The 15,867-nt window shown below is 41.4% G+C and overlaps 1 protein-coding gene across 1 annotated transcript; it reads left to right on the top strand.

The window, feature by feature from the left end:
• Nucleotides 1-5,445: 5,445 nt before the first annotated feature.
• LOC131187353 (CD59 glycoprotein-like) lies at nt 5,446-14,002 on the top strand. The gene is made up of 3 exons (XM_058161599.1): nt 5,446-5,539; nt 7,766-7,867; nt 11,962-14,002. The coding sequence occupies exons 1-3, from the start codon at nt 5,446-5,448 to the stop codon at nt 12,153-12,155; spliced, it is 390 nt and encodes a 129-aa protein (XP_058017582.1). The 3' UTR covers nt 12,156-14,002.
• Nucleotides 14,003-15,867: the final 1,865 nt, after the last annotated feature.

The following is a 15,867-nucleotide window of genomic DNA, read 5'->3' as shown; positions in this document are numbered from 1 at the left end:
TGGGAGAGTGCCATATTGCCTTCACCTCAGACAACAGAAAATCCTTGATGTTTCCTGAGATGGTAACGAATTCAATGTGCAAGAGTATAAATGGACTTTCTTGAGCTCACTGAACAAAGTAGATTTTCTGATTAAATACCTGTAAGGGTAATGCTATATTGACATACATGGGTAGATCTTCGAAATTGCCCCTATCTCATTAGCCATAGTTGATTCCAAAAATGTAACATTCAACTCAAGCTGGTTAATATTTGGACAGAGTTGGCAGGGCTGTAATCTAGACAAAGTTGAAAAAAAAAAATTCCAGAAGTCAGCAGTGACAAATCACTTTCATATTGTTGCCAAGTAAGTTACATAAGAGGGTAATATGGTTGCTAGGCACTGAGCTGGACTTGAAGAGAGTCTCTACCTTTTAAGACCCTCCCAGAGGCATCTGGCTGACCCTTGCTGCAAACTGAGGTTCAAGGCCAGTAGAGGTTTTTTAAAGTTAATCCTAAACACACAACTAAGATGCTGAAAAAGGGAAGATTTCTCATAGCATCGATCAAAAGAAACATGTAACTATTGAGTGTTTTCATCCCTGGAAAGCTACACAAGAAAAGAAGTCATAGCAAAAAAGAAAAGGGTAACAAAAGGAAAAGAAGTCCCTGGTCCCTCTCACCCTGGGAAGAGAGGATGGCTCCCTCCCTCTTTGTGGTTCAGATGCTAGTTTCTCCTGGTGCCTCTTGTACATCTTCCTTTTCTTTAGATTTTATATTACGGATGCTCATGTGAATGGTGGTTTTGCTGCCTTGCCCTATTTGGATGGCATGGCTGGTAAGTAAGCACTGTAAGTAGGTAAGAAAAATGTCCCAAATGACACAGTGCAAATACCAGATATATCACTGAATTTAGAAATGCATACATCCATCAATATAATTTTCAGGGGGTGGGGGTTGATGTTCCCCAATTACCAACACAGACCGTGTGCTAACATTTGGAATGCATTAGAAGTGGGTGGAATACCGTTTTTCTGGTTGCAGAAAGAGTCCAACCACAGTAATAAATGTAGAGTATCCCTTCTTATTGAAAAGATTGCCCGAAAATAGTGCCGAGACTTAACGGGGAACTTCCCTAACTATCTGTGGACGGAAAGGCCAATGCCAGGTCTCTTTCCTCGTCCCCCTATTTATTTGTTTGTCTGTTTCTTTGCTTAACTGACCAAAAAATAAGTAACTTCTCTTTTTGGCCGCTGAGGTGAGGCTGACAGTTGCTTTTGCCGCAGACCGGCAGTAGGGGAGCCGAAGGCGGAGCCTGCTGGTGCCCCAGAGCCGTTCAGGTTTAAGGAATTAGCGGCGACCGCAGGGGGACGACTGCGGCTCAGCAGCTCGGCGCGCCTTTGAAGCAGCAGTCCGGGTGAGCAAAGGCTAGTGGGGTCCAGGGTTGCGTGGCCCTCGATTCGTTCGGGCTCGATAGGAGCAACCTCTTTCTAAGCCCGATCGCATGTAGGAAAAGGGGGGTCCGGACAGAAGCGTTGAGAGGGGCACTTGCTGATGGAGGAGGAGGTGAAAGAGAAGCTTCGGGACTGCATTTGTCGGGCTTAAAACTAACGGCCAAGGCCCGATCCACAGGGGCTTTTTAACATCAGTAAAAACGGGGCTCTCGTGCCTTTAGCTTAGAACCAGCTTCTGCCGCGTTTGGGTAGGAATGCTGCTGCTTCTTTTTTGGTCTTCAGTCTTCCTCCCTTCGCGGAAGGCGAGAGGATGATACCTAACATTTTAGATGCTGCTCCTCCCGGTTTTCTGATGAGCCGGACGCCCTTCAGGGGCCTTTAGTATTCTGTTTGACCGGAGGCTCTTTAGCTGGGACTGGTTTGGTGGTGGGGGGACAGGCTTGGAATGTAATTTGCAGTCTTGCTGCATTTGGAGACTTTTCCAAATGCATGTAAACTGTTCTTGGCTTTATTAGTTAAATCAAAAGACAAAAATGCAACGATCATACAATTAAGCCATTATCATCATAAGACGAGAAAAGTTAAAAAACAACAACCAAGATACACATTACAAGACCCAGTGAGGAATAGTAACACAATATAGAGCAAACTCTGTCCTTTGCTATATTATTAAATCTAGACCAATGCTCCACCTTTTCATTTCTTCTGCATAAGGACATTTCAAAGGGACTCTCCTGTTGTTTTGGCCTAGAGAAGCACTGAATGTTTGCCTATGTGTACTGCTGAAGGACAATAGACTTTCACAAAGTCCTCTTCCGAAGGAGGTCTTGCCTCTTGCCATTGGTCTGCCTTCCTGAATGGTGCTGATTATGGTTTGAATAATTCTTTGTATTATGGACTGAAATTATTTCTAGCCAGGAATGCAGAAATTAATATATTCTCTCTTGAGAACTTCATTGCTAGATATAGGATGCTTTATCTTGTAATCAATCACTGAACTCAACTTTATATTCCCACTTGTTCTGTTTTATTTTTCCTTATTCGTTAGCAAAGTAATGAAGTCCCCATTACCATCACCAGCATCACCCTTAACAGAATGAAGTACTTCTGTCCAATTTTGTATATTGCTCTTTTTGGAAAATTATTGACAAATTGGAACACGGCCAGTTGAAAGTAATAAAGGGATTTTAATTTATCTAACATGTATTATATGCATCCAAAGCCCTACTATCAAAGTCATCTGCTAGTTGAATGATGAAAATGTAAGAAAGAAATCCTTATTAATGAAATAGCTAAGTAATAGTGTAGGCCAAAAAAGAACTGCATAAACATCTGGGTATCAGATGTTTGTGACCAGATGAGGTCAGTGTTTCCTTAGTCTTTTCACTAGAATAAGATCTACAGCACTGTTTGCCTTTTTGTTTATAAGCATTATTTCTAAATGTTTCTTGATTTATAACCATATATTAATGAATAGAATTTTTGATGTAAATAGCTGCCCCTCTTTTTAATAGAGACACCTCTACTTTACTGGCAATGCATGGAAATTCTATAGTGGAGCCATAACTTTTATACTATTTGGATCTGATGCACTGAATATGGGCAATGCAAAACAACTTCCTACTCATCTCCTCTCCTTATAACTAACAAGAGGAATCAGATAGGCTTAAGACCACGGAAATCCTCAACAGCTGTGAACATACTCTCTTTTCCCACTCAGAACATTGCTGGTGGAAAATCTCCATTTGTGGAGTTTCCACAAATAAACTTGAACACCTGTGATATTGTAAACAGTGTCTCAGTAGCAATCTTTCTTTTCGGTAGAAGAAGAGGTACACTCCTCCTGCATTCAGAGGCCTCTTAGCTTGTTCTAGCTGGTTTAAATCGTTTCCTAAATACTGCACCTTTGCTAGTTTCTGTACTCTGTTAACAGAATGAGGAGGCAATGAGATATATTACTGAAGTTGTCAGCAATTATTTGAATTTTACGCACAAGCACATTTTGTTGCAAGGTGCAATACATTTTCCCTGCATGTAATCACTGTGCAAGCAGATCAATATGATAGAGAAGATGTTGATTAATTGATTAGAGAAGACTAGGTATACCCATCAGTGGTGAAATTCAATTTTTTTTACTACCGGTTCTGTGGGCGGAGTGGGGCAGGACTTGGTGGGTGTGGCTTGGTGGGCGTGGCAGGGAAAGGATACTGCAAAATCCCCATTCCCACCCTACTCCAGGGGAAAGATACTGCAAAATCCCCATTCCCTCCCCACTCCTGGGGGAAGGATATTGCAAAATCTCCATTCCCACCCCACTCCAGGGAAAGGATACTGCAAAATCTCCATTCCCACCCCACTCCAGGGAAAGGATACAGCAAAATCCCCATTCCCTCCTGGGGGAAGGATATTGCAAAAACTCCATTCCATTCTGGGTTTAGCCAGAGGTGGTATTTTCCAGTTCTCCAAACTACTCGAAATTTCCACTACCGGTTTTCCACTTTTCAGAAGCTGCTGAATTTCACCCCTGATATCCATCCCATAGATAGCATGCCACTGATAATAATAAGGACTTCACCAACCAGTTTTAGCATGTTTATGATACTCTGTGCAAAGTAGATTTCTACTGTAGATATTACCTTGCAAATTAATTTATTGTTTACATTTCACCTTGCACACAATCAGAATGATTGGTTATTGCAACACTTGGTACTGGCTCTAAACACAAAAGGCAGGGTGTTACAATATGACAATTTCTTTACCGTCTTTTCTTAGTTTTCCCCTAAACTATATCTATTTCCATTCATGCAGAATATTCGTTGGACTATTTCTTCCATTCATGTTTAATTGTGGTGTATGCATGTGTGTGTGTGTGTTCGATCATTCATTCATTCTTGTCTTTCTGCAAATTCAGAGTTTTCTTGAATATGCTGGCGCTCCTAACTTACGCTGAAGCCAAAACAAATTGCAATCCAATAAATTTCTCATCCAATTAGATCCCATTGAACTGAATGGGCTTAATAGCCAGCTAAATAATATTGCATCCTAAATCCTAACAGCAAAACCAGTTAGGCAACTTCATGCAAAGTAAAGGATATCAGTTGGCCATGGTGACGGAGAACTGTGGAAAAATGCCAGATTGGGAGAGACAACTTTAGTTGTCTGGTTTCTAGGGATAGATTTCAACGGGCAAAAACAGTGCATGGAGGAAGGAACGCCTTTCATAAAGCATATTGCCTTGCTACATAATGCATGGGGTGCAATATTTTCATCCCTCTGGCTCCTGTGAAAGCTTTCTAAACCTTGCAGGCACAATCCATTGGCAAATGACTCATCATGAATGCTGCCACCACCCACTTTATTTCAGAAACATTCCTCTCCAGGCAAGCAGCAATCTTTCTTCCATCAGTACTAATGAGCATCACTAATTCATTAAGAATTCCAAGTCTGATTATCAAAATCTGGCTTAAAGAACTAGAAGGGAGCAGAAACAAACAAAAGGACAAAGGGGGAAAAAAAAAGACAACCGTTTATTTTGAAGCTGGGGCTGAATTCAATCAGACATACCAACCACACATGTGCACACAAACAAAAGAAAAATCCTATCAGTTTAGGTCACTATTAAGTAAATAAAACCAAATCTATTCGCATCTAGCTCTATTTGTCCCTAGTTTGCTATATTGTTTCTCTGATCTGCAACCCTTCTAGTTATGGACGAAATAAAATACATTCTCCTAACGACATTCATTATACTTCTATCCTGCTTGGTTTTCTACCAGTTCTGCAAAGAATTCTGGTAAGAACAAAGCTAAAAAGGAGCTGCCTGCTCCCTCTTTTTAAAAACTCATCCAGCGGTGGGGTGGGGAGGAATCTTTTTAAAAACTCATCCAGGGGTGGGGTGGGGAGGAATCTTCCTTCTTGCTATTGGCTTTTCATGCTTTGATTTTCATAGGCTTCGTTTACTTGGATAGACAGATCAGATTTTCTTTTACCCTTTTGAGTTACCTTCTCTATTCATGGTCTCATGTATGATTCTACTTCTAGACATGGACAAAATGAACTACATTCTCCTAACGGCATTCTTTATCCTAACCATATCCTGCAGTTCTGGTAAGTATTGTGATACTTCTACATTTTTAGTAAAGAGAATGAACCAACTTTGGAACCAACATTCCACTTTGGAATTAAGTAAAGCAGTAGACAACAATACTCTCTGTAAACAGAATTTGATGTATCCAAGAGCATTTACCCCTATTGCAGTCCATTAAAATGCTTTCTGGATAAAAGTCTCTAGAGATTTTTTTTATGTAAGTGCTATACTATGTCTTCTAAATAATGTATATAGGATGCATTTAGCTAAACAGGATCGAAACTTAAAATGGGAGAGGCTATAGAAACACTAGGTAACCAATATTAAGAGCCATGGTGGCACAGTGGTTAGAATGCAATATTTCAGGCTAGTTCTGATGACTGCCGATTGTCAACAGTTTGGCAGTTCAAATCTCACCAGCTCAATGTTGACTCAGCCTTCCATCCTTTTGAGGTCAGTAAAATGAGGACCCAGGTTGCTGGGGGCAGTATCTGACTCTGTAAACAGCTCAGAGAGGGCTGTGAAGAGGTATAGAAGTCTACGTGTTGTTGCTACTGCTATTGATTCCACTATGAATAATGCCTACACACATATTTGTAATTGCTAGGCAGATAGCAAAAGTCAACCCTTCATTTTGCTACAAGCAGCATATGATAGGTATATCTCAGTTGGAATGGTTCATAACCGTCAAGTTGCTTCTGCCAACTCACTGTCGCCAAGTTGTTGCAGGACAACTCAACATGGCCAATTCGCTATGGGCAGAGCAAAGAGTGGCAATGGTGGCCGGGTGCTTCCCATTTTCACATCCCTTGCTGCCACTGCTGCACCAAGCTTCAGTCCATTCAGAGTTTGGGCCGGTGGTGGTGGTTTGGGCCTTTCAGCGGTGGCAGCAGTGGGGAGGCAATGGAGACCAGGTGTGTCCCATTTTCACATACACCCTCACCACCGTCACAGGGCATTGGCAGTGGTGGGTGGGGTGGGTAATGGGCAGGCCCTAGCAGCCATTGTATCTCATTTTCACACACCCCACCACTGCCGTAGAACAGCCCAAATACTGCTGTCACTGAATAGCCTCTGGCAGTAGGTATTAAAATGACCACCTCCACGCTGCCTGCCCTACCCACTGCCAAGGGGCTCATACTCCAAACAGCTTAGAAGTCAGCATGGCGGCAGCTGCAGTGACATGAAAATGGGAAGTCCCCAGATGATGATGCTGTCATTGAGCTCTACCACCTGCTTGCTTGGCTGCCCAGCCTGTTCTCCCTTTGATGGGAAATTCCTGGCTACCGCAGCTGCTCTGTGCTCTGCTCACCCACTCACTTGCCTGTCCAGCTCTCCCTCCAGCTATTGTTCCCATGACAAGTTGTCCCCATGACAAATTGGCTATGTTAAGTTGTCCTGTGACGACTTGGTGATGACGATCTGGTGGCAGTAAGCTGGCCATACTAAGTTGTCCTAGATCCTGCCTCAGTATGATGTTTGAAGTTCTGGATAGCCAGGAAAGCAGTTTGAGTTCCTTCCCATATTTGGCTATTCATATATAAACATTTTAATCAGATGTCTATTTTACAATGTTCAAATGTTGGAGAGATAGATGAGCCGAAGTTCTGAATATTATTATTTTTATGTCTCAATTATCAATAGAAAAAAGGCTGTTTATCTCATGGTTTGCTAGATTGCTATAGTTCTTTTTCAACTAATCTCCTAAATTCATGTGCTAATTTTTCCCTTTAAAAAAAGAAGAGTTAAAAAAAGTTGTTTTGCTTGAATGACCAATTAAACAAAAACCTTAGCAGAAATAAAATAAGATTTCTGGAGGAACAGTAGAAGATTTCAGCAGATTCAACCCATATTTTTTTTTCAACTCAATCTGGGTCACTTTCACAATCTGTCTCTTGCTAAAATCTTAAAGCAGCTTTAAGCAAATATTCTGCTAGTCCTCTTATGCATATATGCACATAAACAAAGAATATTGATTAGATAATAGCCTTAGTCTACCAAACAAGATTATTAAGTTACTGAGATAATAGATGTGAGCAGTGGTGGGATTCAAGTAATTTAACAACCGGTTCTCTGCCCTAATGATTTCTTCCAACAACCAGTTTGCCAAACTGCTCAGAAAGTTAACAACCGGTTCTCCCGAAGTGGTGCGAACTGGTTGAATCCCACCACTGGCTGTGAGATAATTGAATGGTGTACTTACTACATAAATCTGGCAGATTAAAAAAATACTGTTTCTGTTTCAGGCTATGCACTTCGATGTTATTTCTGTGAACAAAGTCCTTTTCTCTGTAGAAGCAACCTCACCTGTACTGAGGAAGAAGATGCTTGCTTGCAAATTAGAATGGGTATGTATGCACTGCAAGAATAAATTGGATTTTGGTATATGTATGTTCTGGTACAAGTATCTTCTGAGAAGCTAAGCTCTATTGAGTTAAATTGTGGTTTCTTCCCACATCTGTGAGTATGAGGTTGTTGCTGTAAAAGTTTTTCTGTTGTGTCTTGTCCGCTCTCACCGCAGCCGGGGTCTGCTTATCTGCTCCCGAACACGGAGGAATGTTTGCCTCCCGGCCCCAGTCCTGGCTCCATGCCCAGACAAGCTGCAGAGGAGGGGGCACCTCCCGGTCCCAGCCCTGGCTCCATGCCCAAGCAGGCTGCAGAGGAGGGAGCATCCCCCGGCCCCAGCCCTGGCTCCATGCCCAGGCAAACGGAGCAGCTAGACCCCTCCCCCTCCTCCACAGCATGTGAGCCTGAGGAAAGTTTACTTCCAACAGCTGATTGGAGTGACCCTCGCATCAGAAGATTGGATAGGCGGAGGCAACAGAAGGAAGGGAGGGGCAGGCCTTAATGAGTGCTGAGTCATGGAGCCACACCCCATGGCCTATATAAAGGATCTGCTTTCTGGCAGTCTCTGAGTCAGGCAAAGTCGAACTTATCTTGCTGAAGTCACTTACTGGTCTCCTGCCTGCTCTGAGGACTTTGCTAGGACTTTGGGCAGAGCTGCAGAGGCAAGCCTGATTCGGATTTCCCTGACCCGGCCGTCAGCGGAGGAGTGGGACACGACATTTTCTGTCAGATTCCAACATATCATTTTTAAGCGTTTTGAACTAAAAAAAAAAAAGAGTTAGATAGTGAAATGATATTTTTACCTATTAAGAAAAGAGCACATGTTCATTATCAAGGCTTAGTATGTCACCTTAAAAAAAAGGCAAAATGTTGCTTGGAGGTTGGAACAGTTGCCAAAGGAAAAATTCTAAAACTAAAGGATTATGGTACAATGGTTTTTCAAGAATATAACAGTTCATTTAGTAACCTTTCAAAGTTATAACAGCACTGACAAAAGTGACTCATGACCGTTTTTCACACTTATGACCACTGCACCATCCCCATGGTCACATGATCAAAATTCAGATGATTGGCAACTTACTCATATTTATGACCGTATACTGAGTATACTGAGGGTCCCCTTTTGTGACCTTCTGACAAGCAAAGTCAATGGTGAAGGCGGATTCACTTAACAACTGTATTATAATACTAATTTAACACCTACACTGATTCACTTAATCACTGTGGCAAGAAAGATTGTAAAATGAGGCAGAACCCGTTAACAAATGTCTCACTTAACAGAAATTTTGGGCTCGATTGTGGTTGTAAGTCAACGACTACCTGTATAGTCAATAGAAAGAGAAATCTGCAGAAGCTGGAAATTATCCTAAATAATGCACCCTGGTAAATTACCGTATATACTCGAATATAAGCCGATCCGAGTATAAGCCGAGGTCCCCAATTTTACCCCAAAAAACTGGGGTAAACTGGGGACTCGAGTATAAGCCGAGGGAGGGAAATGAGGCAGCTACCGGTCAGGGAAAGCCTCCCTCCCTCAGCCGAGAAGGCTGGCGGCTCCCCCGCCCCGCCCTCTCACTGCACCGGCAGGGCTTCTCCGCGCTAATGCAAAAGCCCGCCAAGTTTGCACCATCCGGTATAATGTGAAAAAAAGAAGAAAAAAAACAAAACTCGAGTATAAGCCGTATATACTCGAGTATAAGCCGAGGGGACGTTTTTCAGCACAAAAAACGTGCTGAAAAACTCGGCTTATACTCGAGTATATACGGTACTTAATTTGCAAAAGCAACATCTATAGGCACTTAGACACTTTTCTTGCGCCCCATCAGGCTCTTCGTCTCATCAGGATTTTTAACAAAATTATCAGAAGGAATCTGGCAACAACTTTTTCTGTCTTAACACATTTTTACAAAAAGGCTTTTGTAAGCTGCAGGAGTTCATGAAAGTTTATGCCTTTTAGTAAATAAAAGCTAGTAGCACTTTTCCCAACATTAGCTGGGAAAAGTGCTACTAGACTCCTGATTTTTTGCTACCATAGATTAATGTTTGTCCTCCAACAATGTTAATAAAATTATTAGTTCAGTCATACCCTTACAAAAAAGTGATAAAGAAGCACATGGAAACCTAACCTAGTTTGACAACAATGCTCAGATTCTTGGATCTCCATCTTGGTTTCCTGAAAATTACTGTCTTCTTTTATCTGAATTTTCTATTCCTGAAGTCATCCATTTCCCAAATCTGAACCTCACTCTTTGACCTTTTCAACTAGGGTGAGCTCAGAAATTAAAAAGAGCTGTACAAAATTTTGGATTATGTGTACAACTGGGTGCTTCTCAGCATCATTCCTTAGGCCCTAATTCTGCTTTTATCTCCAGAAAACTGCTTTCTAAGATCTGGATGTGACAGCTTGAGTCCCTCCAGAAATGTAATGCCAACAAATGTTAATATTACAAAAGTACATATGAACTTAATGAGAGTGGAATTCTGTAGAAAGAGCACCTGCAAGCATCCTTTTTTTAGTGGTCTTTTAATAACCCAGTAATCCCTTGCATCAGGATGGAGTCAGAGCAACTGAATGGAGCTGAGTGTTTACTGGCTGGATGTCCTTCCTGTCGCCTATGCGGAATTCATAGCAGATATATTCTCATTGTGCCCAGAGAAAGAACTATATGCCTCTACCAAGGATTGAACTCACAGCCTCCTGATTGTGAGGCTCTACCTCTAGGGTTGAAGAATGAATTATGTAAAATCATTGTGCAGAGCCATCATAGTTTCTCTTTTCCATTGGGAGAGGTATCTGAAAATAGTCACTAATATACAGATTGATAAGATTGCTTTTCTTTCAACTAGATCATAGTGGCAGTAATCAAAGCTTCCCTGCCGATCAAGGAACAAAATACAAGAGGAGAAAAGTCTCTCTAGAGGCCTTCATTCTCTTGTACTTTGTGCCCTAATTGGCAAGGCAGAAATTGGAAGATTTGGGGAAAAAAATGTAGTTGATTCATAATATAATTCTTAAAGGAGCTGCAACTTGTTTTCAAACTTGCACAGAAGATGGACTGCTTGAATAAATAGAGAAGTATTATGCCGATTGGAGATCTGAAGTCTTTCTGAATCCTTTTTGAAGCATGCTTGCTCAGCCCTATAATGTATGCTTCCTATATGCCAATGGTCCATACAGCATCTTCTTCATGGATCTCTCAATCCATGGATAAACAAAATTAAAATACCATTCTTGCAAGTAGTCAAAGTTTATAGCTAAGTTTACTCTGCAGTTTCTAATCTTGAGCAGCAGAGACAGTAACTTTAATATTTGTGCTTTAAAACTAAAAGTTTACTAAAACTATGTAAACCATTAAGTTATTTTGGGTGATTCCAGTGCAGCAGAGATCTTTGTGAGATGCTTCTACTGGAGAAAAGTTGAGGGAAAGAAAAAGCTACGTATTACCAATGTTTTTTTCCTAAAGAAATTCCCAAAGCACTTTGAAACCTTCCAGAACATTAAGGAAATGTTCTTGATCCTACAGCAACCTCTACTGCAGGGGTGTCAAACTTGCATTGTCACTGCGGCATCATGTGACATATCATGACTTTTTCCCCCTTTGCTAAACTGGGTGTGGGTGTGGACAGCCCGTGACGCATCCAGCCTGTGGGCCACGAGTTTGACACCCTGGATCTACTGGACTAAAGGTAAAGGGTCCCCTCGCATATACGTGCTAGTTGTTGCTGACTCTAGGGGGCGGTGCTCATTTCCATTTCAAAGCTGAAGAGCCAGCGCTGTCCGAAGATGTCTCCGTGGTCATGTGGCCGTAATCATGACTGTAATCTACTGGATTACAGTCCTTCTAAAAAACATTTGTGGGCTTTTCTGCGAAGTGTGCTAATCTCTGGATCTACATATGGTAAGACAAATATTGGAAAAGGAAGATAATACAAGTCAAGGAAATGATTTGTTTTTAAACTGTTATTTGAAATAACATTCTGTGTTATATTTTTAGTTGCAAAACAGGTGATCTTTCTTTGTGTGAAAATGCATCTCTTGCTTGTATTCCATCAGAAGCAAAATAGATCTCAATTCATATTTTGATTTTCTTTACAGTGAATTTGAGAACGTACAGGTGCTGGAAAATGTCAAAATGCAGCAAAGATGTTGTAGCCCAGGAATTTAGCGTTGACAGTTTTAGACACCTTTGCTGCCAAAGAGATTTCTGCAATAAGAGTCCGAGCCTCCTCGTCAGTACTACTCCCCTTGGTATTTCGGCAGTGATTGTGGTTTGGATGATGACCCGATAATATGGAGATTCAAAGTAATATGTTCTCTGCATATCCCAATTCTTCCCAGATACACAAGCACTTTTACTGGAGCAACTAAAGCTATTTGAAGAAGCAATGTCTTTTTAACCAGAAGAGTATTAAAGCTAAACCAAAAAAGAAATGGAGAAGAAATATATAAAAATGGAAAACCAGTTTTGTAAAGAAGTAATCTCACTCAGTGCATGTTGATTGTCTTTGACTATTGAGTCTTCTCCTTAATATTTAATATCTGGTTAATCCATGGCAACAGAAGTGCTTATTTATCATATTTCTGGGCAGTTTTGTTTTGTAAGGAAGCAAATTTATATATTTTTCCTTCATCATGGTCAACAGCTGCATGTTTATCAGTAAACATGGATACTCTATTTCACAACTCACTTTTAATGCAAGCTCATCATAAACATGTTTACGAGGTTACCAAGACAAATGGTTGTAGGATCCCACTGTTTATAGTCCTACATTGACAGATTTCACCTTCTATCTGTTTAACATGCTATTGCAATCTTTAGCTATTTACCCAGGTATTAAGCTAACTGTTCTGTAGAGAACTCATATATATGTGGCACTTTATGTAGTATACTCAGTAACTATAGAGCTTTGCTGCTTCAAAATATATTTCCTATTCCTTAACACATTTAGACAAAGAATAATATTGACAGAGCTTAATTTAAAAATTTAATCTTCTCCTTTTCATTGCAATGTTTTCTGTGAAGACTTTATTCAATAGAGAAAAGTATTACTTAACAGAGTCCTTCCTATGATAGGCACATTTTAAAAGTATATTGTACATGGACAATTGTTAATATTCTTTTGCAGATTTTCCCATACATTTAGAACTGTTGGTATCTTAAAAAGTATTGAAACAACTATGTGCAATATGTTCTACTTACACTATATGTATAAAGATTACTGAGAGAACCTTTGCTTTGGTATGTTTAAATCCCGTGCTTTTGTATCTGAAGATTAGTAGCCTATATTATAACTTATTTCAGTGGGAACCAATATGGCCCAAGGAGGCAAAGCTGATGGGCAAAGATTATTCACTTTCCCCCACTAATTAAATGAAGAAATTAGTAGGGTCTATATCAGGGGTGGGTTCTACTTACCTTTACTACTGGTTTGCAACGGGAGCGCTCGTGCGCACTCACTTTGCTTGCGCGTGCACTTTTGCACATGCGAAGATAACCTATGATGATGTTGTGGCGGATGACCGGATCCTCCCGCCAGTTTTACTACCGGTTCTATAGAACTGGACCAAACCGGGGGCAACCCAACCCCCCAGTCTGTATACAGACTCAGTTAGAACTGACAGAGAAACCCAAACAAAGCAAAAATTTTCCAACTATTGGGGATTGGTAAACAGACTAGCACCATATGTGAATGCAATGAACCTGAGTTTTGGGAAATAGAGAAACCAAAAAGAAAAGTGCTGTCCCTCTGTCTATACTTATTTATCCAAGTTGCTTAAAATTATACAACTATCGGAGACGACTTCCGGTGTCCAGCGGCAACGGACGTCTGGAAGGCTTCTCCTGCCTCCAGTGCCCGAATCCGGCCGCCGCCGAGGCCCTCAGGGGCCAGGTGTTCCGAAAAGGACACCTGCCGCACGGACGGCTCGCCAGGGGTCTCCCAGCCGACATACAGGACTGTGGGGACCGATGCTGGCGCGTCCTAGGCTTGGCGGGGTTCGGAGGCCACAGGCCGCGGCCATTATTTTGGTCGTCGCCTGGGCCGCTGTGCCCGGTGACACCGGGGCATTGGATTTATAACTGCAGCAGCCTGGTGGTGAACAGGGAACGGAGAAGAATTGAGGAGGAGAAGGGAAGGGAATATCGGTGGCGTGGTGGAGTGCTCCGGTGCGGGGGTTTTCTCCCCTGCGGTTGGAAGGAGCACGAGTTATTCTGGAGAGAGGAGAACTTAAAATAAGAAGATTACGGTTTTGTGGAGCTCTGGAGAGAAGAGGTGATGGAGAAATTTAGGAGGGAAGGTTTGAGGCCCCCCCTCCTTCTGGGGAACAGTGGTGGCGTCCAGCTTCCGCCTTCACTATGAGAATTTTGATGACATCACTTCCCTTGACTTCCTGGTTGACTAACTGTACTCTGGACTCGTTGCTCCTGTGAGTGCCCCTGGTGGATCCGGAGGAAATTACAAGGATACTGTGCCTGCCTGAGGATTTTGTATTTTTTTTCCTTAATGGCAAAGGTCAGAGACCAACTGCTGGAGAGATGGAGAATTTTGGAAAAGTTATCTAATATGGACAAGAAATTGGATGAAATAAGAGCAGAAATTGTGACTATCCAAAAGGATTTAAAGGATACTCAACAAGTTTCAGCAGAAAACAAGCAGAAAGTGGAAGGTTTGGAGGGTGAGATCGGGCAGTGCAGAAAAGAGAGGCGACAGGCAATGCTGTGCTTGGACTACAGATGGATAAAATGTCTTATTTCCTTAGGTTTCAAAATTTGGAAGAAGTGGACCAAGAAGACTTGAGAGATGTTGTGACTAAATTGTTGGGAGAATTTCTTGGGAGAGGTGTTGATTTCATGAATTGGGATGTGGATCGAGTTTATAGAGTTAATTCGCAATATGCACGCACGCATGCAGTTCCCAGAGAGGTTCATGTCAAATTTGTGAGAAGAGAGACGAGAGATGAAATTCTTAGAAAACATAGGAGTGGGGCACTGATTTACAGGGGCAGGAGATAGCCATTCTGAGGCAGATTCCCAGACAGGTGCGTGAAAAAGAAAGAAATATTATTTTTGTCAAGCAAATTGTACCAGAAGGAGTGGGCTTCAGATGGCTGATGCCAGAGGATTGATGATTTTCCGGGAGGGCATTACGAAAAAAATCAGTACAATTGCGGAGGCTACGGCCTATGTGGAGGAACACAAAGCCCTCCTGGAATCAGATGATCCAGGAATTGAAGAAGGGGAGGTTATAGATCATGGGGCGGAAGCGGCTGCCGCTGTTGCGGCCCTGGAGTTGGGTCAGGCTGAACCCAGAGTTCTGAGATCCAAAACTAGGAAGTGATAAAGATATTTGGGATTGTGTTGGTTTTCCTTATTCTCTTTTGTACGATATTCTGTTTATTCTTGACTCTTCTTTATTACGTTTTTAAAATTTGTAAACTTAGCTACTTCGTGTCACCTGCTTGCCATATGGCTGTTGTATGTGTTAAAAAATTTGAGTAAAATTCTTATTTTAGATAAGAAAACTGAAAATTTACCATACCTGATATGTATTTGTATAAACCTTTTTTGACTAATAAAAACTTTTTGAATAAAAAAAAAAATTATACAACTATCCCAGCTGAATTCACCACCATCACTTCAGCAACGAAGTAAACAATCACATTTTATCTTATTGTTTTTTTTTCATCCTTAAGATGGAATACAACAGGTCAAATTTCATTCAACAAGAAAAAAACTTATCACCTGTTTGTACAAAACATCTTCAGTATATGTTATTATATATTTAACAAAGGTATCACAGTAAACACTATGAGGCGATATAATAATCTTATTTAATACTTTAAAATATTATTAAACTTCAGACGTTCTTCTGATTATAGATATACTAGCTAATGACTTGGCGCTGCCCAGGTATTTTTTAATCCTAATCCCCCCCACCTCCCACCATGTACGCATGACCCCCCTCCCCCGGGGCCCGTTTTGGGCCTAGTAGTCCTCCCTGC

Source organism: Ahaetulla prasina, chromosome 1 (genome assembly GCF_028640845.1).
Source record: "Ahaetulla prasina isolate Xishuangbanna chromosome 1, ASM2864084v1, whole genome shotgun sequence".
In the NCBI taxonomy this organism is placed as follows: Eukaryota; Metazoa; Chordata; class Lepidosauria; order Squamata; family Colubridae; genus Ahaetulla; species Ahaetulla prasina.
The sequence above is the reverse complement of the archived record's forward strand: the minus strand, read 5'-3'. Positions and strand labels throughout refer to the sequence as shown.

What these genes read in the sequence shown, in the direction of transcription:
- LOC131187353 (XM_058161599.1), top strand. Translation starts at nt 5,446, where the DNA reads ATGGTCTCATGTATGATTCTACTTCTAGACATGGACAAAATGAACTAC. An exon ending in AACCATATCCTGCAGTTCTG is followed by an intron (nt 5,540 to 7,765) that starts GTAAGTATTGTG and finishes TTTCTGTTTCAG; the next exon opens with GCTATGCACTTCGATGTTAT. An exon ending in TTGCTTGCAAATTAGAATGG is followed by an intron (nt 7,868 to 11,961) that starts GTATGTATGCAC and finishes TTTTCTTTACAG; the next exon opens with TGAATTTGAGAACGTACAGG.